The sequence below is a fragment of the Phocoena phocoena genome, chromosome 6, assembly GCF_963924675.1.
Source record: "Phocoena phocoena chromosome 6, mPhoPho1.1, whole genome shotgun sequence".
NCBI classification, from domain to species: domain Eukaryota; kingdom Metazoa; phylum Chordata; class Mammalia; order Artiodactyla; family Phocoenidae; genus Phocoena; species Phocoena phocoena.
The window spans coordinates 74,832,302-74,849,238 of NC_089224.1; the positions used below are offsets into that span (position 1 = coordinate 74,832,302).

Consider the following 16,937-nt stretch of genomic DNA (forward strand, 5'->3'; position numbering starts at 1 on the left):
AAGACTTTTTATCTTGGGGTAGAGAAGTATTTCTTAATGGGTCACAGAAAGCTCAAACCATAAGAAAAAGATATTACTCAGTTAAAATTAAAAGCATCTGTTCATCAGACGATATCTTAAAGAAAATGAAAAGATAAGCTAGAAACTGAGAGAAGATATTTGTTAACACATATAGCCAGCAAATAATTATCCAGCTTTTACCAGTTTTGTACAAGCTAAAAGTTCAAACTTAACGACGACAAACTCACCACTGCCTAAAGCTCTCATTATTCTTAAGTGAAAGTGTAAAGCCCTTTCTGTCTGTGATCTGATTTCCCATAATGTTGCATCTGACCCCACTTCCTCCTTGTTCACTGGGTTCCCACCAGACTTCTTTTTCTTCCTTGGTCACTGCTGGCTCCTTTCCCTGTCTGGGCCTTTGCAACTGCTTTTCTCTCATCTCCGACTCTCTTCTCCCAGCTCTAGGTGCTCTCATTCTCATCCTTCAGATCTTAGTTCAGAGGTCACTTCTTCAGAGGGACTGTCTCTTGATTCTTATGAATGAACGATGACTTACCAATTGTGTTAAGACCTCCCTAGTTAAGAAAGGTCCTGATGGGGCAGCAGGTACTTCACTGGGCTGGATGGTGAGGACTTGTGTTCCATTCTTGATGCGGATACAATTTCCCACTGACTTTTACCTTGGGCCTCACATATGCAGGTGTTGGCCTGTAAAATTCTGCACCCAATTCCAACGCGGTATATAGTTTGCCAGATCGCCAAGCAATTCTCTGACACCAGCTGCGTGTGTCATACAGTTCAACTGGAGATAGCATCAGATCCCACAGGTTAAGGGCTCAGCTCCACAAGAATGCCCCTCCTCCCTGCACTTCAGAAACCATTCCCAAATACAGGTGTTATCATCTGTGTTTTTAACAACCTCCTTGAGTTTGATTAATTTGCTAGAGCAGCTCACAGAACTCAGAGAAACATGTAACTTACCAAATTACCTGTTCTTTAATAAAAGGATGTAGCTCAGGGACAGTCACATGGAAGTCAGATCCATAGGGCAACGTATGGGGAAAGGGTGCAGAGCTTCCACACCCTCTCCAAGTGCACTACTCTCCCCAAATCTCCCTGTGTTCACCGACCTGCAAGCTTTCCAAACCCTGTCCTTTGGGTTGTTCTGGAGGTTTCCTTATATATGGTTTCCTTATATAAGGTTTCCTTATATATGCATGATTGACTAAATCAGAGGCCATTGGTGATTGAACTCAACTCTCCAGCCACTCTCCCCTCCCTCCCTGAAGGTCTGGTGCATGGGACTGAAAGGTCCAACATGCTGTTCATGTGGTTGGTTCTCCTAGCAACCGGCTCCCAACCACGAGTGCCCTCCGAAAGTCACGTCATTAACATAACAAAACACACCTTTTATTGCTCTCTTCACTTAGGAAATTCCTAGAATTTTTGGAGCCCTGTGCCCAGAACTGTGAACTAAGACCAAATATATATTTCTTATTGTAAATCACAGTATCACAGCCTGGTTCAGTGTTTTCCAAACTGCAGTTTCTGAGATTCATGACTATGCAGTGAAATCAATAGTCAACATTTTTTATTTTAAAAAAGAAGAGAATAGAAAATATAAAAATGTGCCGCACATAGTATTTGGTATTTGTTAAACTTTCATTTTATTTACATGTCTATTCTATGCAGATATGCAACATGCACACACAGGAGTTGTGGTCAGCATGTTGGAAAGCAACTCAGCTAGCTGTCATCTGAGGTTCATTCTACTTCTAAAGTTCTAAGGTCAGCTGCAGGGTTACTGAAGAATCTGAAGTAGATAGGCTTTTTAGATGCAGCTTTACTTTTAAAGAACACTGTGAAGTAACTAAAGAAAGCTTTTCTGAGCAGGATCCCTTAGCTTGGTAACTTTAATGACTACAACACAAAATAGAAGCCTTGGTTTCAGTAAGATAATGTGTTAAAATCTCTTCAAAAAATTCATTAAGTAGTTTAAACAAGCCTCCAGGAAAATGTATTTCTATTATTAATTTGCTTAGAAATACTTCTCCTAGTAAACTATGGACCAATTCAGAAAAAATTCTAATAGGATTTCTGATGGGAAAGTTAATATAATAACTCAGGGTTGGGGGACTTTTGTCCTTTCCTTTTTTTGCTGTTATTACTTTGTGAGTTAAACTGCAAGTTAAGACAGTGGAATCCTTGGCACAGGACTCATGGAATTTGCTTCTTTGCTTGTTACCTGCCTTCCCCTTAAAGACCAGTCCAGAGATCTTGAGGACCATAGAGATCTGTGGTTTTAGTGTGAGAAACTTATCCTTGCAGTGATAATCTTTGTTGGGTTGCTATAAATGCTGGTCTTTCCCCTGCAGTAAATCTCATGTTTTAAGTCATCAGGAATGAATTACAGATAAGCTTAGGTTGTAAAGTTCCTTCCTTTGTTCATTTTTATATTCTTGCTTCTTTCTATGGATTCACTTAACTTTTAGCTTTTGCTAGAGATATTTGATCAAAGTAAGAACTCCCAATCTTTTGTCTGGAAGGGCACATCCTATTTTCCCCACCTCTACAACTATAGGGAAGTGGAAAGAATAGTAAAACAAACACTGTGTACTTACCACCTAGATTCACCAGTTAATATTTTGTCACTTTTGCTTTGTAATGTGTATACACACATACAGACAGATACATACTTTGTGTGTGCCAAATTGTTGGAAAGTACGAGGCAGGGAGACATGATATTTCACCCCTTAATGTATCAGCGTGCATCTTCTATAAACAGTTTTCCAGTATAAGCATGATACAGTTAAGACCTCCATATAGCCAGTGTATAGTTCATATTCGTATTTCTCTAGTTGTCCACAGAAAGTCCTTGATAGCTCGTCTTTCTTCGTAGCAGTTGTCGCCTAATCTGGTACTCACATTCAAGAGTGGCTTTTTGGGCTTCCCTGGTGGCGCAGTGATTGAGAGTCCGCCTGCCGATGCAGGGGACACGGGTTCGTGCCCCGGTCCGGGAAGATCCCACATGCCGCGGAGCGGCCGGGCCCGTGAGCCGTGGCCGCTGAGCCTGCGCGTCCGGAGCCTGTGCTCCACAGCGGGAGAGGCCACAACAGTGAGAGGCCCGCGTACCGCAAAAAAAAAAAAAAAAAAAAAAAAAGAGTGGCTTTGTTGTGCCAGTCGTCCCTCACACCCCCAAGAAACAGTCCCCAAGCGATTTCGCTTTATGACTTCGGCATTTTGAAGATTCCAGGCCAGCCTGGTGGACTGCCCTACAACCTGGACTCATCTGATTGTTTTCTGATGTTTAGATTCAGGTTAAGTATTTTTAGTAAAAACACTACCTTGGTGATGTTGTGTACCTGGGTGATGCTGTGTATTTCCCAGTTGTATCACATTGTTGGTGAAGCTAGTAATCTGGGATGATACTTTGACATGTGAATAACCTGTTCCCCAACAACATTTTACCCAGTGGTTTTAGTATCTGTTGACGCTCTTAATACATTTGGAGTAATGAAGTGGTAAATTCTAAATTCTTTTTCCTTTTAAATTAATATTCTTCTGTAAAGAAGAGCTTTTCCTGCCTACCTCCCTTCCTCCTTCCCCTCGTTTTCCGTGAGTGAGTGTGTGTGTGGATATAGACTTCTGGATACCTTTTTCCAATAATAGCAGCAACCATTTATTGAGTGTTTATTATTTGCCAGGCACTGCGCTAAGCGTTTTATGTGCACAATCTCATACATTTCCCAGCAGCCTTGGGGAGGTAGATTTTATAACCCTTTCCACGTTTTGCATGAAGGAACTGAGGTCTGAAATCGTAAAGTGCCCTACTCTTGCTCGCAGAGATGGTGAGGACTCCAGACAGCAGCTCTGATGTCACTTCATGATGTTGCATCCCCACATATCATCCGGGATCTCCTTTCTCAGACTCAGCCCAGCCCACACAGGCAGGGTCCCTACTAACGCGTACCCTCGCGGTCAGAGCAGTGTAGATACCAGCCCCCGGGCCCTTTTCTGTGCTCGCTGCTTTATTTCAGAGTCTGTTGCCTTCTCTTGCCCAGCTCCTGGGTCTGTCGGACCCTCCCTTACTTGTCCCCTGGAATAATGTCTCCTGACTGGATCAAGGCACACATGTTCAGCCAGCTGGTTGGAAGAGCCATTTTCTAGTCCTTGGCCTCATGGCGTGTCCCACAGCTCCACCTGTTTTCTTGTGGTACCGTGGACTCCACTCCTGGCAACTGGGTTTAAAATAATGCTGTAATCTACTACAGTCACTGTTCTTTATGATGCTTGAATTGTCTCAAGTTTTGCCAGTGAGGACCCCTTCAAGTTGGCCCATTGTCCTATTTGTCACACCCTGTTAGTCTAGATAGCTTTCTTGCTTTCTAGCGCAAGATGTAGCAGGCTCACCTTGCTCTTTTTTTTTTTTTTTTCTTTTTTAAGAAACCAAGATACGGCACTAAGTGTGCTGATTGCTGCTGGGGTGTCATTGCTTCTAAGAATGAAGGTTTTTTTGTTTGTTTGTTTTTGAGGCTTCTGTTGATAGCACAGTAGAAGTGAAGGGTGGTGGACAAGAAAACCTCTGTTTGGTTTCCAGTTGGAGTTGTGCAGAGTTGCTAGGGATTTGTGTGGATTAAGCTTCTGCACTCACCCTGCTTCCTGCTTGGTCATTGACCAGTCAAGCCTTGGTAATCAAGCAGTTGGGGACATTTGATTAAAAAGAATTTCTCTTTTTGCTGGCAGATAGACATTTCAAAAGACATTTCCTATGAACTTGATTCTCTAGTGGTTCTTTTTTCCCTTCTTTCCAAACTTGAAACTGTGAGGAGATAATTCTTTGTTACAGAATCTCCAGTAAAAAGCTATTAACAGAATTGAGGCTGCATCTACTACCTCATTGCTGTGTATTTTAGAACTAATTACTGGCTATTTTTCAAAATTAAATTAATTACCTTAATGGAGTACTTATTTGCCTAAGTTTAAAGTTCACTCCATTTTAATGTTTATTCTCTTGAATGGCCCATCAAGGGAAAAGAAAAAAAGATTTTTATTTTGTATCCTGGTTTGATGTGAGAGTGTTTTCTTTCTTTTCTTTTTTCTTTTTTTTTTTTTTTAAATAAGGCACCCAAGATAGTAATGGCCTAGGAAGCCCAGTCAGAAGAAATTTTTCAAGATAGGTGTCTTTCTCAGTAGGTTTTTTTTTCAGTTATGGTTACATAGAGTGTATTTTATTTTAATGTTTAAGTGGTACTACAGTCTATGCTGTCTTCTTTTTAGTTTTTTGGCTTGATTGTTTTCTTTTTTCCTTGTAAGGTAAGCATTTTTTAACCTGCTGCTTTGTGATTAGAGTGGTGATTTATCTTAAATTATTTTAATAATAAATCAGTGTTGAACTGGTGTACTGTTAAGATCCATTTCCTTTCTCTCTGTCTTCAAAAAGCAAGAGGTTTTATGTTTCTTTGGTGACTGTAGGATAAAGTAAACCTTTGCAGGTTAATTGCTGTGTAATTAACACAGACAGGGTGGAGATCAGAGGACAGTAAGCTATTGGGAAACATCCACAAGCTTTTGCTGTACTATAGGGAAGTCCATTAGGTTATGCTACCCCAGCTCCTTAAATAATATCCAGAGAAACCTGAGTCCTTTTCCAGGGAATCTGCTATGAGTTTTCCTCTATTGATGAGAGTCCTTGATAGAGATTCTTTTTAATTTTCAATTCTTGAATGTTATTTGTAATTTGATAAAGCCTTTTTTTTTTTTTTTTTTTTGATGGAGTAAAGGGTAAAGTCCAGTTTAGCTGTTGGTGACTTACTGTTTTTATGTAAAGAAGTTGGTCTCTAATACATTGGTTTTATTGACTAATCGGTAATCATTATCCATTATACCTGTCACTGTGCTGCTAGGATAGCTTCTAAGGAGAAAACTTACAAAGAAATTTAAAAATGACCACTAAATACAGAAAGTGATTTGCTTGCTATAAACATTTAAAAACCTACGAAAGTATTTCAGTATATCTGTCTTATACTTTTATCATCTACCTTTTGGTATCTTACTTAATCTCATTTTTACCTGATAGTTTTATATTTTAAACACTTGCTAAAAATTGCTCCTTTCTACAGGGTGCCCTGAGTGTGCTTTTTTGTCTGATATTTTGTACGTATAGTGGATGACTCGTAAAATGGGTTTATGGTCGTCCCCTCTCATTTTTTTCCTCCCTCTCTGGTAAGTTCAAGGCATATTCTGTTTAACGATACTTTTGTAATTTGGATGTTATTATTCATAAAATCATTGGAAGGGCTTTTATAATTTTGGTATAAAAGCAAGTGAAAAATTAAAACCTCTCAGTGCAGTGTGGCATTCTGGAACAGAAATATGACATTAATGGAAAACAAGAGAAATCTGAATGAAGTCTGTGTTTGATTAATAGTAATGTACAATGTTAATTTTTTAGTTTTGGTAAATTGGGTATGTAAGATTTTTTTTTTTTTGATAAATTCTATGGGTAGGTAAGACATTTTAACATTAGTGGAAGTTGGGTAAAGGATATATAGGAACTCTCTTTTATTTAGTAGAAATTTAATTTACCAAAAGCTTTAAATATATGGCCATATGACTAAATAGTGGTGAGCCAGGTGCCAGGGGTACAAAGAGTCCTGAGGCTGGTCTCTTCTCTCCAGAATTTCACAATCTTGTTGGCAGGTCAGGGTCTTCTTATCCATAAAAAGATGAGTAACAGTACCTTTATGAGGCAGCCTGTGCCAGTGAATGATACAGGGAGTCCTGTAAGTAGACACATGGCACGTTTGGAGAGGCCTTTGCAGAACAGGTGAAACATGAGCTGAGCAGGATGGGTGAGTACAACTTAGATAAGTAATGGAGAGGTTGTTCTAAGAGACAGGAGAGGCCATGAACTGAGGGAAAAATACTGGCAGTGATGATGCAGGGTGGGTTCGTACAGTCAAAATGAGCTAGTGGAGACTTGCGCTAATCAAAGTACGGGATGATGAGGGTCTGACTAATATGCTGGAATTGAGATTTGACAGGAGCTGGTGATGACGGATGTAGGAGCACAGAAGAAAAACAGATCAGTGGTGACTGATAACGTGAGCCAGTGGAAGTTACTTAGGGGGTTTGTGTTAAGCATTTCATTTTCAGGTAATGCTGAACTGCCAAGTAGACTTGTCTGCCAGGAGTTAGACCAGAGCTACTGGAGCACGGGAAAGGAGCAAAAGGTTTAGGACTCTGCCTCTGTAGTAAACAAGGAGAAGCCAAGAAGGGAATCTGACAGCAGCATTCAGAGAGATAACTAACGAGAGGCTGTGGCGATCACTGTAGCATTCCTGAAGCAGGTGGAGGAGAGTTTCATAAGGAGGATATGCTAGCTCTGGCTGAGATATTATCAGAAAGATGACTGTGACATCTTGAAAAAATAGCTATCTGAATCATCATCAGTTTTTTTGAGATTGGTGGGCCTGGAGTCCAGTTTACAGGGGGTTAAGGAGTAAGGGGTGTGTGTGTGTGTGTCTGTCTGTCTGTCTACAGGAGGGGGTTGTTAAGAACTGGGGACTGCAAATTTACACTCGTTTTTAAAGAAATTTGGCTCTCCATAGACAAGGATATATATATATATATATATATATATATATGTATACACACACACAGACCAGTAGCTGAAGAGGGCAAAAGAAGGTTAATTTAATTAAATTTAACAAACATTTATCAAGTGCCAATTATGTGCCAAGGTACTGTGTTAGGGGCAGTGGAGGACACAAAATGTGATTAAAATATAGTGTTTTTTTTCCCCTCCTAAAAAAGTGCTACCTCAAGTTCTCTTAGTGTTAGGGAGGCAATTCGTCTTAAACACAATGCTAGAGATGCTGGAATTAGGCTTGCAAGCAGAAGAGCAAAATCAGTGACAGAACCACCTAAGGTGGAGGTGGGGGTGGGGAGTTGGAGAATTGATGGAGCAACGAAGGGAGAAGGGAAGAAAAGATGTTGCAGGGGGAGGAGTCTGGTCCTTGGAAGGGAAAGGGATCCTCCTTTAAGAGGGGCACAATGGAGAATAGGAGAAGATTAGTGTTAGAGCTATTTTGAGGTAGAATAGAGTACAAGTAAGGAACCCAGGAAGTCTTCACTATGAATGGCATGTGCTGCAGACTAGGGGTATGTTTTTTGCCTTTGGAAAGTTCTGGATGAACAGGAAAATGAGGCTGTTAGTGCTTATTTTTGGTCCTGTGAGACAAAAATAAAAGAAACACCTGGGCCACTGAAAGTATTGCTTTTGGCTGAGGGTTTTTTTCCCATATCTAATGAAATAGACATATTTTTTAATTGCTCAGATATATGAATGTCTCAGTGCCTGCAGTTAGCTAGGGTGTGTGTCGGATGCAGACTCTCACAGAGCTTAGAGTCTAGGAAAGGTGGTAAGAAGGACATATGCAGACTCTTAATAAATGCTTGCTGATTGAACTCCGATCTGAGATAGAAAGTGGCTATGTGCCCGAACCATGCACATGAAGTATTATGGAATATAGAGGAGAAAGAGAATTGGAGCACTTTTCTGGTTATTTCAGTAGAACAAGGACTTGAAATAAATTTGCCATATATTTAGCTGAAGGCCTTGTTTCTTCATAGACCTATTTTCTACATGTTTAGAAACTATTGTGTGCTCGTGTTTTTTGGTCACAACTAAGTAACAGTACATAAAGAATTAATGAACTTGATTTTGGCCACTCAAATGAAGGACGACATTAATTTGAACTCTCCATTTAGGTAGCACGTTGGCAGGACTTTAGGGTGGGCATTGGTTGGTGGGGTGTCTTTATTACTGCTCCAATTTGCCATTTTATGTATGTAAAGTTGTCTTAAAAGTGTTAGTACTATTTTATTGACTGTACTTTAAGTGCATGTACAGTAAGTAGGTGCAGGTCACTTGGAGAGAAGAACTAAGTAGGGCTACCTTTGGACGTTTATTGTCAGACGCAGGAAGAGATACAGAGGGGTAGAGAAGGGAAGTAAAAGTAATTTGGGGAGGAGAAAAAAAAAAAACTCACGTTTTTCTTTGAAATACTTTTCAAGATGATTCTTACCAGTGAAGGGGAGCAGAACGTGCCACCCCACACATTCTTGAGAAAGCTATTTTGTGCAGTCCTGCTTGGAAAGAAAATTATAGAAGAGACTGTTCAGCTATCACAGGATAGGCCTAAAAAGTGATTCTAAAGGTATTAATTAAAATGTAATCACTACAGAAGTTGGTCTGAGAATTTCTCAACACTTGTCCTCACAGAACATTGTTAATCAGGGTATTGGTTGGTGTGGGGCCCCTGTTGAGGGATATATTTAACTGAATACCCTCCGATCACCACCCCTCCCCCGTCTCCCCCTCGGAAGAGGCAGCAAGGCCTGCCCACCTCGGTCCCTGGAGCCCAGCTTGCTGCAGCCTCGGCTAAGGTCAAGCACTCCCCTTCCGGCCTCTCGAGGGCTTTCTCCATGTGTTGCCAGTGTGCCGGTAAAAATGACTTTAAACTCTTGTCAGTACAGTTACTGGTGCATGCATCACAGTCCCACTCAGATAAACCTGTCACAACACAGAGGCGGCCGCTGGAGAAGAGTACAAGGGCAGGCCTCTAGCTTTTCATTCGAGCATCACTAAACGTGCACAGAGTGCCCAATTATTTCAGCATTATTGAGCAAGCCTACAGGAGGACCCAAGCCTTGCTACGTTAGATTTTCTTTAGTAATTTGCTCAAGTACCACTGAGGACACTTAAAGGGCTTAAAACGGTGGCTGCAACCAGTTTCCTTTTCTGGGTTGTTAATTCAGGTTTTCTCTTTCAAATTAACTGTCGACACATGCTGTGCAGTGGTTCTGGGAGAACTGTTTAACACTAATTTTCTCAATTTTCAAGCTTTTTTTCTTCAACATAACTGCTTTAACAGTCACATATATGTTTTGATTAGAGATGTATGATAGTGAGGCTTTATGTTTTGGAGACCAAAATACAGATGCTTTGTTAAATCTAATTTCATCTATTAAAAGTAAATTAGGTTCACTACTTAAAAATTAGGTTATTTACAGTGCATTGCAAAACCACCAAGTCCAAGTAAAAAAGATAGCATTTCTCTATTATTCGTCTCCTTCCCTTTTATATATATATATATATATATATATATATATATGTAAAGAATAAACCTTTTTTTCATGGGTGCTGGGCTTTCCAGGATCTTTTTGCACCTCTTTCCTCTCCTTTTGTTGTTGGGGGGTGTCTCGGATACAGGGAACAAGTTCAATATCTTTGTCTGGTTTCTCACAGCAGCAACAACTCCAGGCCCAGCATTTATCACATGGACATGGTCTGCCAGTGCCTCTGACCCCGCACCCTTCAGGGCTTCAGCCCCCTGCCATTCCACCCATCGGTAGCAGTGCCGGCCTTCTGGCCCTCTCCAGTGCCCTCGGAGGCCAGTCTCACCTTCCAGTTAAAGATGAGAAGAAGCATCATGACAATGATCACCAAAGAGGTAAGCAGTTTTCTCGGGATGTCAGTCTGATATTACCTACCTGTTGCTGAGGGTAGGTCTGTATGTCATTGTTTATTCTTGTTTCTGGATTTCGTTTTAGCAGTGACTAAACAAAGGATTTCCCCTGGAAGGTGAATTAATGATTGGAAGCAGTCTTTTGCCAAATGATACCGTAGTGGTTGGCAAGAGTTAATGTGCTTCCGAAAGGCATGGGGGGGATGCATTTCCTGGTTATTGCCTCTGATCCCTTGCTACCCCCTAAGTTCCCCAAGTCTAAATCAGTAATGAAGTGCCACAGTGCCCTGTGTTTGAAATAGTGAGTGGCGTTAATAGCTAATTTTGACCAAATCTATTTTGGGGAAAGATTTACTGATCATTTACTCGTTTGACAGCCTCAGTTATTACTTATAAATCACATATAATGCAGTGAGAATCTTGCAGGTAAGAAAACAATTTCAGTAGTCTTAGTAATTGAGAAAGTACAGCCCAAATTAATGAAATCTGTTGGTTTAACTACCTCTTTCACCCAGTCTGTTTAGAAGCATGAAATGAACTCATTTCTGCCTCTAAGAACAACAGTTGTTTACGTAAAGAATTGATTGTAAGGCCAGTTGTGCTCCTTCTAGGTTGGTTTCTTCCCTCCACTAAAATAGATGATGGTGCAGAGACATTTTGATGTGACTCTGTGTTTGTATGGTGTTTATTAGTAGTTTTAGTTAGTTAATGGCAGAAAAACAAAAGTCTCTCCCAGCATTCCTTTGTGGGAATTTACGTAGTACATGGGTGGTTCATTGGTCGAAAGGGTGTGGTTATAATTAAAACCTCATATCTGTTCTTGTTTCAGTGTCATTACCATGAATTATAATCTTGGGTCAATGATTTTTATCACATAAACATAAATTTCCCATCTCTGATGTTGGAAACCCTGTACTGTTCGTCATTCAGTTATCTTAGTGCTATGGTCCAGAGCTGAGGCATGTCTATAAATACTTCTATAAGTGGAAAAGTCGGAAAGGAGTATAAGTAACACAAATATCCAGCTTTGGTTTCTGAAATTGTGTCAAAGGTAAATTGGCGCTTTGTGGATCTGGTCTAGTAATATTAATAATTCACTTTACAGCAAAGTTGACAACTGTGCCATTTACTATTTAGCAGAGATCAAATTTGACAAATGTATGATTTTATGTAAACTAACTGGTACTTTTCTTTTTTTCCTTCTTCTCCCCATTTGCTCTGCCTTTGCTGCTGTTTTGCCTATAGACAGAGATTCCATCAAGGTAGGACTCAAAATTACAGATGAAGGAATGGCTTAAAAGGGGGCTCTCAATGATTTGCATAAATGTAGTAATGGATTCTTTGAGATTTACAGGATGATTTGGTGGGCTGTACCAAATAGTGGTAAACTGCATTTTTATATTGCTTTCAGTTGTGCGTTTGAGATTTTTTAAGATATTGGTCCCATTTCTCTATCAGAATCAGATTTATAGATCAAGATTGGATTATAAGATCTGGCTTGCATTGCTCTTTTTATTATGTCTTTGCCATGTGAAAAAGAATAACTGCTTTTCTTCAGTTAAGCTTTGGCTATAAGATAAATAATAATGGGAAAAAATTGGTTTTTAAGGAAATAAACATTTTGGGAAACAGTTCCATCCTACAAAACTCTTTATCAAAACATTTAAGAGCATTTTTCTTCACCAGAAAGAGTTTTTTTTCTTTAATTTAATGACATCTTGGTTTCCAGTATAGCAAGTTATTCTCCTTAGGTTTTGCGTTGTCTTATCTACCTTCTCTGTCTCTTTATAGAGAAGTTGTAGGGAAAGAGGAAAAGTAGTTAGGGCCTAATGATTTGGATGTGCTTGTGTAATACCATACACAATGGGGTATGCTAAGGGTGCCTGAATTTATATAGTAAGCAAACAAGAAAAACAGGCTACCACGACAGAAAATGAGTAAAATGTGAAACTGCTTGGTAACTTTTGAGCCAGGCACGATGTAAATATGCTACTGTATTGTGGATAATTGTATTACGCATGCCGTTGTATTTTGTATAGATTAGAAAGCAAGGGCAGTTCTCAAGCATTGGCTAAAGCACAGATGCTGTCAATTCCTTTTCTTGTATTTTACAACAGTTGAATGTTTTGGAACATAGGCAGTTACATCTCTTGCAATTTGTTTGTTTGTTTGTTTGTTTATTTTTGGTTGCATTGGTTCTTCGTTGCTGCACATGGACTTTCTCTAGTTGCTGCGAGCGGGGGCTACTCTTCGGTGTGGTGCACGGGCTTCTCATGGCGGTGGCTCTTCTTGTTGCAGAGCACAGGCTCTAGGTGCGCGGGCTTCAGTAGCTGTGGCTCGCGGGCTCTAGAGCACAGGCTCAACAGTTGTGGCACAGGGGCTTAGCTGCTCCGCAGCATGTGGGATCTTCCCGGACCAGGGCTCGAACCCGTGTCCCCTGCATTGGCAGGCGGATTCTTAACCACTGCGCTACCAGGGAAGTCCTCTCTTGCAGTTTTTAATGAAGTTATGTACACGGAGACTAAAATCTTCCCCTGAAACCACGTGTGCTGTCACTTTGAATGCCTCTTTATTCCTTGTCCTTTTATAATAAAAGGGAAGTAGGGTTTTTTTTTTCCCCCAAAGTCATTAAATGATGGAAAATAAAATGTATCTATTTTACCCTTCAAGAATCTTTGTAATTTGAAAGGGTATCTGCATACCCATAGAAATGTCAACGTTTACAATTGGAACTGCACACATTGAATTATTTAATTATGCATTTACAGCTGTGTACTTTGTTGTACAATATGAACATCAGTACCTAAATTAAAAAGCATTCTTAATCAGAGTGTAGTAAGTATTCCACACATATGTACTTAAGAAGTAGTAAGTAAATGCATTGACCAAGATTTGCTGGTAGCAGCCCTTGGAAAGGCTGTCTAGTTATTCTGAGGCCAATAACATAAACATTCCCTGCTTCATGTGATAAATACATACCTTCAGGCAGGCCAGTGAACTAAACAAAAGCCTCCTCTCATGCCCCAGTCCCAGAAGACTGTGAAAATATTTATACTCCAGTGCACACTTTTGTGTCAATTACATTTTATAGTCCCTCACGTCAGAGTAGGGTATATTTTGAAATCATCTATAATCATTCGGGATGAGTCTGGGAGTGAGTATCTATATAGCTTGGAAGCCAGGGGAAAAACAAAAGGAAATAGAGATGGATGACTTTGCCTTGATTTATTATGGAATGGTAGCTATAAATAGATATTTTTGGGGGTACTGTTCTTGAATTTGAAGTCGTGTTGTGTCAGGTTTGGGGCTGTCCTGTGGCTTTGCAAGGTGAAATAGTTCACTAATTTTTGTAAATGTGTTCTGTGATGCTCAGAGAAGCAGTAAGTTGCTTGTTCCATCGATCGTCCTCATCCTCCCGTAAGTGGTTCCTGGTTAAGAGGGGCTTTTTATGATTGTCTGCTGTGTGACTAGAGATGGTTTTTATCAGCCGGAGCATGCCAGTTGCCTGCAGCTGGAGTCAGGCTTGTATGAAATAATTTATTCATGCAGGATAATGCTCCTTAACATTTAACAGGTAATGAACGTGACATAAATTTCCTTCTTGCTTTTAATTTTTCCCTTTCCTCTTCTAATGTGCAAACAGGCAGCTCTGGTACTCTAAATAATAAGTAATTTTTGGCCATCTGTCAAAAGGAAATTTCAATACAAATTTAAATTAATGGTGCCTGAAATTTTTTATAGCTCCTCTAAAAGCCTCTAATGTGCAGAAAATTCTGAATCTGCTGGTAGTAATTAGTGTTGCATGTAATGAGGATGTGGGCAATGTTATACAGCCCCAGTGTAACATTTTGTTATGGTAGCAAAATTTTGATTTATGCAAGGTTGTGGATGGGTTTAATTGTGAGAGACACTTTAAAATGTTTTTTTTTTTGACGTTACAGATTATTAAACAGGGCAGATTTCAGAATAGCTTATAAAATATAAATTTAAACTTACTGTAAAGATTCAGGTAATTAAGATGCTTTACCTTTAGGTATCAAGTAAAAATGAAAGAAATTCCCTCGTTAAAATGTTGGGCCTTTTTCTTCCTTTTCTTTTCTCGGAAGTTCTGTGACCACTAAACCAAATGCTATTGGCTTTATTGATCTTGTTTTCTATAGAGCCACTAGCCAAGTTCATTCCTAAGCCTGTTATTTACAGACCTGTATCTGAATTTTTCAACAAGGATGGAGAATGTAAACATGGACCTACAGGAGCAAGCACTGTAGGAGTCCAAGAATCATTTTATTTGGTGAGGAGAAACCAGAATGGTGTGTGTTCTAGGGCTGTTAAAGTGAGGATCCGAGGCACCCGCTTGTTCCTTGGCCATCCAGTACCCTCATACATGTGCCCACAGTAAGCCTCAGATTTGGGGCTGACAATGGCAGGAAACACAGACCACGGTCCACTCTCACCCGTAGCTGATAGGGTGGAAAGCCCAAAATAGGTTCCTACTTCTCTTTCCTGAGTGGGGACTTTCTAACTTCTTCTATAGTTTCTTTTGAAAGGATATAAGTGAAACCGAGGAAACATTTTCTGAGGTAATGAGAGCTTCCACTGCCTATCCCTCCTGTGGGCTGAGGGGTAGAAATGGGTTGGCTCCAAAGTGGTGAGAGAGCAGACATTCCCACATGCTGCCAGGAGCTTCCTAGTTGCTGGAGGTCCCAGTTCGTGAAGAGGAGTCATTAGGTTCCTCATATCACTCTCAGTTTCCACCTGATTGGCTGACATGATTCAGAGCTGTGAAGCCCAGGTTGCCTAAAACTTAGTAGGAATCTGAGATTGAGAAATAAGTCCCATTACACCCCAAATGTCTACACCTTCTAGCAAAAACTAGCCACCCAAATCAAGACCAACTTGAATGTAAGTGGCAGAATTCCCTATCACCAACTGTTGATTAGCTCCATGACCTCTCCCAAGTTGGTGTTACTGTGCTTATTATTACTTCCTAAGTCCTTCCTATGTATGTTATGTATCCTGTTTTTTATACTGAATGCAGTAACCTCAAGTCAGTCCTGTGAGGGATTTGCCATTTTTTATTTGTAAAATGTAGCCTAAGTCCATTTTTTTTCTCTAAGTGGTGGTGTTTTTATTTTTATTATTTCATTGGATTGTCTTCCCCAAAGTGCCATATGCATCATCGAAGAGTATGATCATTTTTAGTGATTTGTACATTGCCAAATTAATCTCCAGAGCGCTGCAACATCTAAAAGTGCCATATGCAATATTTGAGTATGTTTCCACACAATCCACCAATACGGAACTTTATAGCTTTTGTAATTTTTGCTGGTATAAGTAAGTATGGATAGTGCACTTAAAAAAAAAATTACATATAGATACTTTTCAAGCTAAATGCTCTTCTGTGGGTATATATACTATATCCCGCCCCCCCAACCCTGTCCTGTATGGATTCTTTGTTTTTGTTTAAGGGTTTTCATAATGATCTGCTTATTAGTTGTATCTATGGCAATGCCTGTTTATTCTGTCATAGCTATATTTTGGTATTTATTCTAGGTAGATAACTAAAACATCATACGGTGCTTTTCTTCTTGTCTTTCCAGTTATTCTCTGTTGGCAATAAAGGTTTATCAATGAGAATTAGACTAAGGCTCCTTTTATGTTCAAATTGAAGTGTATGATTCGGGCCAAGAAAGCACTTTTGCCTCATTAGTTGGGTGTTACAGGTGAAGGTGGGTTTTTAGCTTGCATTAACAGAATGATTACTTCTGTTTGCCGCTTCACATTGTACATCAAGACTTAATGGTGAAGGGTTCTGTTCCAGGTTCTTGTGTGACCTGTGTGACTTGGCTTTTGTTCCCCTCTGCCTCTTTTTCCTGTTGGAAGGGAATATCAGTCTGAAAAGAGTGTGCCTTTTAATATGTTTAACCCCTCGCATGTCCTGTGTGGGAGAAAGCAGAGAAGAAACCACTTGAAGGAGGAGAGGTTGGCCAGTAGAAGAGAGGATAACTGGCCCAGGCAGTTTCGGTTTTAACACTCATTCCCTTTCCCCCATACAACTGTGTGAGGTAGGAAGGTTTGTAATCTTAACCCTTTGTGAGAAAGCTTGGTGGGATTAATTGCCTATAGACTTTAGAAGGACACATTATATATAAAGACAAAGGCCTAGAGTTGAAATCCATAAAATATACTATAAAGAGAAGGTATAATCAAAAAAAACCCCAAAAAAACAAAAAACCCCGAACACTACCGACAAACTAAACTGTGGTGGGGCTTGCACTGTCTCGTATTTTCCCCTGAGTCATCAGTAATCTGAGAAAAGAAGGTATGCCATTAAGGGCTGTGAGTTGGACACTCCAGTTTATCCACTCTAACCTCTGTGGACCCTAGTTACCTAGTCAACCCCAC

At 40.0% G+C, this 16,937-nt stretch overlaps 1 protein-coding gene across 25 annotated transcripts in view; it reads left to right on the forward strand.

Moving 5' to 3' along the window:
- Positions 1-16,937, forward strand: part of LOC136124176 (transducin-like enhancer protein 4) — a 149,046-nt gene that overhangs the window by 59,965 nt on the left and 72,144 nt on the right. For 10 of the 25 annotated variants that reach the window (XM_065878652.1, XM_065878669.1, XM_065878667.1 and 7 more), the window contains 2 exons: positions 10,316-10,517; positions 11,778-11,794. In XM_065878652.1, the coding sequence (XP_065734724.1) occupies positions 10,316-10,517; positions 11,778-11,794 (219 nt within the window). Of the gene's footprint in view, positions 1-4,286; positions 4,314-8,252; positions 8,273-10,307; positions 10,525-11,777; positions 11,795-13,395; positions 13,405-16,937 lie in introns of those variants that run through there. The other 15 variants (XM_065878651.1, XM_065878666.1, XM_065878663.1 and 12 more) reach the window with 6 other exon arrangements.